The sequence below is a fragment of the Branchiostoma belcheri genome, unplaced genomic scaffold, assembly GCF_001625305.1.
Source record: "Branchiostoma belcheri isolate BF01 breed outbred unplaced genomic scaffold, Haploidv18h27 scaffold70, whole genome shotgun sequence".
NCBI lineage: Eukaryota > Metazoa > Chordata > Leptocardii > Amphioxiformes > Branchiostomatidae > Branchiostoma > Branchiostoma belcheri.
The window spans coordinates 1,538,034-1,544,472 of NW_017804354.1; the positions used below are offsets into that span (position 1 = coordinate 1,538,034).

Here is a 6,439-nt window from a genome sequence, read left to right on the forward strand (position 1 = left end):
CTCTCAATGAATTCCAATAGCAAATTAGCAAAGTACGTACTGACATAGGGAAGAAATCTACATCGTACATTACACACATAACAATACTTTTAGAAATACCTAAATGCCAGGTATTCCACCAATTATTAGAAAAGCATGTTCTCATCCCATACTACGTGGTCTTATGTGAGATAAATTAGTCTCAACATATCATGAATACTACGAGTTTATTAAAATTGTTAAAGTACGTCTATTGTTGTTAATTGCCTGATGATGACAGGTTCATCATCCATGGATCAATCTTTGTATGCATCATGAGAGTCTAAGATTAAGAGTCTAACCGAACAAACCGAAGATACCATGAAGTAACCACTTTCCTGAGTCCCTTCATTGACCACATCTGCCTGTTGACGTGTTTTAAAGAGGACGGTCCGGGAGCCCTTCAGCAGTGGCGGTCAGAAGTTGGCCTGCCGCCTAGGTTTGTTCTGTGGGAGAATGAATGGGATTGCCGTCATTTCAACACCATGTTCAAACAAACACACGGACAACAGACAAGTGCCTTTCCCAAAGAAACAGGATCGGTGGCATGACAGGATTCGAACCCGGGACCTCTTGGTTAAAATGCTAACACTCTACCGTTACGCCACACGACGACCCCACGAAATGTTTCAATGTTGCTAATGAGTGTTACGTTCAGGTAAAACGTACCTGGGATGACTTGGCACATGAAGGGAAGCCTGCGATTGCAATGCAGGTCGTTCCAGAAGTACTCTGCTCTGTCGGGGAAGTGAACAAACTGGACGCAATCTTCGTGACCTCTGTCATCCGGCTGCCCGGAACCCCACAAGGTGAAGGTCCCAAGAGGAGTGCCGTCTATCCACTCGAAGAACCCCTCCAGGCGCTGGTCGTGCAACCCGATCCAGTAGTTGTAACACTGGCCTCCGCTGAAAAGAAGGTTGGCCAGGGCATTTCGGGGCATGGCGAGGGTGCCGCCGTTTCGATGACAGGTCTCGGCCGCTTCGGTGAAGGTCAAAGGAGTGTGGAACACCTTGTAGCAGATTCCGTTCCCATCCCAGAAGCCTTCGGGGCAAAACACTGAACATACGGAGTTCAACATCATAAGTTTCTGATACCAGCCCATAAAAGGACAAGGAAGGGTCATGCCTTCAAATACATGCAAACTTATCAACCAAGAATTGAGGTGTTCAAAAAGTTGTATTTTCCAAGCACCATCGTTAATGTGCAAAGAGGTCGTCCGGGGTAACATAGCTATAGCTAACCTTCAATGCGCTTGCACGGCGCGGCAAGACCAGGCGGCCCAATGGGACCAGGTGGTCCAGGAGGCCCGGTAGACACAGGGCCAGGCGGGCCCCTGGGCCCTCTTTCTCCTGGTGGCCCCGGAGGCCCGGCAGCCGCAACGGGCCCTACCAAATGGGTATTTGAAATAAACGTTGTAAGTTGTAACTAGAGTGAATTGTCATAAATCGTTCGATAAATAATATAAAATTAAGAATTTTAACTCTGTGATACTTAGTAGGACCGTCTGACACACTACTTACGTTCCACTTTGGCCAGTCGTACTGAAATATTGTTCATCTCCCCAGAAAGGATGCTCACATTAACTGTTTAAAAAAAGAGAAAAAAAAGGAATGTCGAGCTTGCTACTTTCTATACCAATACTTAAAAAAGTGTCTCCGATATGGGTATAACCTTACAGTTTTCAAGTCTAAGGTCAACAAACATCTGTCATCACTGGCTGTACAGTAACCCAAAGCATTTGAGTGGCTCTCATGAGCCTTGTTTTGTGGTGAACCATAGAGTAAATTTAAGAAGATAAAGCAAGAATTTTGAGCTGGCTGCACTGCCTAAACCTCTGCTTGGAGAGTACATCAGCCACAATGATGCTTTGCCAAACGGGTACTGCCTACTACCACCGTAGGATCTGCTTGGAGATTACCTTTCCCCTTCTATATACCACGATAAGAAATGAATTTACTACAGCATGCGTATACGTGATTGTAAAAAAAAAAAACTCACCTGCCACGAACGGAAGTACAATAGCCATGACCGCGAAAACCAGTCCACCGACGGTCAACCAGAACTTCTTGCACCGGTGGGACCACTTGGTCTTGTTGTAAGCGCACGTGGTTGCTATTTAATTGGCCAAACAAAAATTATCATAAAAATATTAAATTTCTTTTATTCGTTTTACATGAGCCAATGTTTGGTGACCATCTGTCATCTTCATTAGGGCTATAATGACTGGTTTACTGTGCACTGAAGCTAGGTCAAAAATGATCATTGCAAACACAAACTAGTGCATGGCGTGTGCATAAAACATACATAAAAAACGAAGTCGGACATTTTGCACCATCTGTATATCTACCACTGAAAACAATCATAATCATTACATTCCATATATGAGGTTCGTCGATGAAGGTAAGACATACAGGTAATAAGATACGCCAAAAAGCAGCTACTTAACCAACTGGAAAATGAGTTTGGAAGCAGTCAGACGTTTCAGCTGAGTGACTGGTTTTTGGGGTATACATGAGGTTTTACTGCAGTAAGATTAAAAGCCACTAGCTGTCCAGCGTCGCATGTTTGCTGACACCGATTAACATACCAAATGCCATGCAAATTATATCTCTAGGAGGTGCCTGCGCCGAATTTTCAGAATATTTACAACTCAATCTATACTATAATACTATACTATAATGTCACCTTTATGGCGTCGCTAAAAATAACACAAACATAATGTAGTCAATGACAATCACGCAATATATATCTCTGATTTGATATCTTGATACGATTTAAGACAAAATATAAAATATTCTCATAGTGTTGCGGCGGCACATAAGCAACATGTGTGTAGACTGAAAATGATGTAAACTGTATTCTTGAGATATATTTTGTCTGGCCCTTTATATAATACCTCTTCCCTCATGACCTAAATGAAAAAGTGGCATGCAGGCCAAATTGAGCTTCTCATGAATAGACAAACAGGCATATGACGGAAACTGTCAAAACAACGTAAGTAATCCAAGAAACGCAAGTGTTTCCATATTTCGGATATTTGAATGAACTTTTTTGTTTCCAGCAATATTTGCTCAAGCTGAAACATTTTTGGTCACCCGCCAATAACCCTTTGAAAAAAACCTATATGGCATCTAGACAAGTAAAGAAACCATGAATATATAAATGACCAACATTGCATGAATAAATAAATGAACAAAAACGGAGCATTATTGAGTAGCATTTAAAAAAAGCATTTAACACAAATGAGCTGAAGATATAAAAAAAGATACAGGGAAGGTAACTGTTTATAGAAAGTGTTTTACCTGTGCTGGAGACATACATCGGGTTTGGTATTTTTGCGGCTGCGTCAGCAGATGCTCTCCAATAATGATCAGTCTCGTCTTGCTCCGTAGATGTGTCACCTGGGGCTAAATTACAAGATAAAAAATCAGACCGTCGCAATTCGCCTGTTATTAAAGTAAGCTCAAGTATTGAAGGCTTTAAACTTGCAATGACATGATTTTCAGTAAATCACAAAGACACAGACATGAAACAGAAAAAAATATCATATCAAACAACATTGTGATCGCACATGATTTGTAGAGCTTACTAGTAATATAACAGGACCCAAATAGCGGGGCCTCCATTAGATTCTTTCTGAAAAGTGCAGTTCATTATTGAGAAAAAAATACGCCTGATGTTGGCAAACTAAGAGACTAAAAAGAATTTTACCTGCTCCAAAGATGTGCGGCATCGTGTTGACCAGATACACCCGGCGGCGGCGGCGGCGAAAAGAATGCCAATTAGTCTGGTCTTGCTGGTAACTTCCGTGACGAAAGTAGTCCAGGAAAATGTTTATCCAAGAGACACAAACTAGATGTGCAGACTAGGTCACTCTGCTGACGTCAATCACGCTGATTGACTGGACTGCACGTGAGGGTTTCCATATTTGGTTCGACTTCGAGAGAGTTAGATCGAGAATTCGAGCGTTGAGAGTTCGACCGAACGAACGAATGCTCTGCACGGTGAGCTTTAGAAATAGTCGAGGTTTTGTTGTTAAAAAGAGACGAATAAAAGTTTTAGCTCTTCCGGTAGTTTTTATGTTGACTTTTTTTCTCATAATAAGTTTGTAATTTGTACTTCTAAAAGACTATGATTGCATTTGTATACCATTTTCGCTAGGATGCTTTGAACGTTAAGCTTTTAATTTAAGCACGAACGTAAATGGAAATATACACATTTTGTTGTCAAGGTTTATTTCGAGGAAGCATTTTGGCAACTACTACAAAGAAACGTTGGAAGCTAAGCAGTGCAGCTCAAATAACGTTCCTAAAATACGTATAAAGCATATTCCATTTCATAAGTACATTATGAAAATATACTAGTATGCACCTGGACCTTGAGTGGTTATATTGAGGTTTATTCAGATACATCAAATAAAACCTCACGAAATTGTCATTTGCAGTGTTTTTAAGCATAAAAACAGTGTCAAGTACAAAGGTAGCACACGTTCATAAGCTCCACGCCTGCATACATACATATCATTCGATGTTCTATGATCACATCACATACCTAAACTCGGGTACTACTAGAAAATACATTGAAACCTCGTATTCAAATGCGTCTAATAACTGTACGTTACAATAATCACATGGATAGGGTGTTTTTACCATGTCAAATTTTTGAATATTTGTTTCAAGTTAAAACACAAAAATTCTCACCTAGAGCTTTCGACCATTCACTCTGGTCTTCCTCAGTAGACTGACCCAGTTAAGCTTGTCACGTGGCTCCTTTGAAGTGTGACGTCGTTTTGAATATTATGTAATGTTTATTGTTTAATGAACCCTACTATAACCCTTCACTTTATAACTTCACTGCTATTACATCAAGGTATCAAAATTTACGATGTTATCACATCTTTGTGCACTTATTTTAGATATTAAGCTGGCTGACATCTCCAAATATGACCTGAAACGGCCCATTTTACGTGAGCCTCGACTGTTGTATCACTACCTTTGACGGAGCATATTCAGTTGCCGACAGAAAATAGTACCATGCTTTCTACATTTAATAATATTGTGGACTAAGATTTATTGTTTTTTAATCTACCAACAATTTACACCTCCATGCGGAGCGTCCGAATGTCAAAGTTCTATTTTTGTCTGTCCTTATGCCTTGAATTACCGCACGGTGTTACTGCGGATGGATATACGGCTGGATAAGGTCTGTCGTCTGTGGAATTTCGCGCCAGTGCAGCTGTGAGTGTTGGGGTGTTCTGTGGTGTGCGCGCAGGCATGCCTCTTCGTTTGTTTCTTTTTCCGTTGAACTTTGTTCCAAAACAACCACTGTTTGGTTGGTACTTTGTATTGAAACTGCTTCTGACTCAGGGGTACATTGTTGTTTTCTAAAATCTTCGTGAAAACTTGGTCTTCAAGAGAGTCTAGTTTGTTTTTGTTTATTCAGTCATGCCCCCCTCCCCCCTCCCAGTTTTGCTTGGTATGGTCGTCTTCATTGCATGGTCAGACCTGTACGTGACAATATTTCTAGTTCTTTTACTTTATCTGTTTGCTTAGTATTATCTCTGCTGGCTTGATTAATTTTAACCTATTCTATTGACGCTCAACGGCTGTTCGTCCTTGCTTTTATTTTGGGAGATATTTTTGATGCAGAAGACCAGTGTATGGCTCTCTCATAGCCTGTTGCAGAGGTCACACTGTTCCGGTGTAACAGCAACCGAGCTACCCCTTTCAAAAACATGGTTAACACCTCTATTGGAAACAAAAGTTTTCTTTCTTAATATTATCAAGACATGATACAAGACAAGGAATGCACAAGGCAGAACAGCATATCAGCACGGTTTCTCCATAACGGTTATCTCAATATAGCCTTTTCCAAAAGTTAGGAACCATTAGCATTTTCGAAGTCATTAGAAACCTTTCTTTCTTCAAGAGACCATGGAGTTAAAAACTCCATGAAGAGACTTATAAAATGTGCGTTTCGGAGCTAGCCATTTTTTAAAAATAATTCTTTAAAGATGGGGGACTGAGACCATCAGGACTAACAGGTTGCTTTTCCAGTGTTGATCGTCTGCAGTCATTTCAGTGCTCCCAGTTTGGTGCACTGGTCCTAGGCATAATTTGCTGTCAGAATGCGTGTTGGTTTTGAGTAAAATTGTATATAGGATGTTCACTTCCTGGTGTGAATCAGTGGCGAAAAGTTTCATTATCTTTTGATGGCCAAGTTAAATGATGGCGTTCTGTAAAATATAAACGTTTGCTAAGTGAACAACGTTATATGTATCCACGTCCACATCATGGTTCATCTGCACCAGATCCTTAAAAAAATCTCGAGTAGCTATTTGCAACGTCTGTTTGCCGTTTTAGGTGATACAGTTGATCATTGCGTCCTCACTTCGACTTCGATCAACACCCCCCCCCCCCCC

At 40.8% G+C, this 6,439-nt stretch overlaps 1 protein-coding gene across 1 annotated transcript; it reads right to left on the reverse strand.

The window, feature by feature from the left end:
* Positions 1-1,530: 1,530 nt before the first annotated feature.
* On the reverse strand, positions 1,531-3,855 carry LOC109484812. The gene is made up of 4 exons (XM_019788173.1): positions 3,730-3,855; positions 3,321-3,425; positions 2,017-2,130; positions 1,531-1,601 (listed from the first exon to the last, which is right to left on the reverse strand). Exons 1-4 carry the CDS (start codon positions 3,749-3,751, stop codon positions 1,531-1,533), a joined length of 312 nt encoding a protein of 103 aa, XP_019643732.1. The 5' UTR covers positions 3,752-3,855.
* Positions 3,856-6,439: the final 2,584 nt, after the last annotated feature.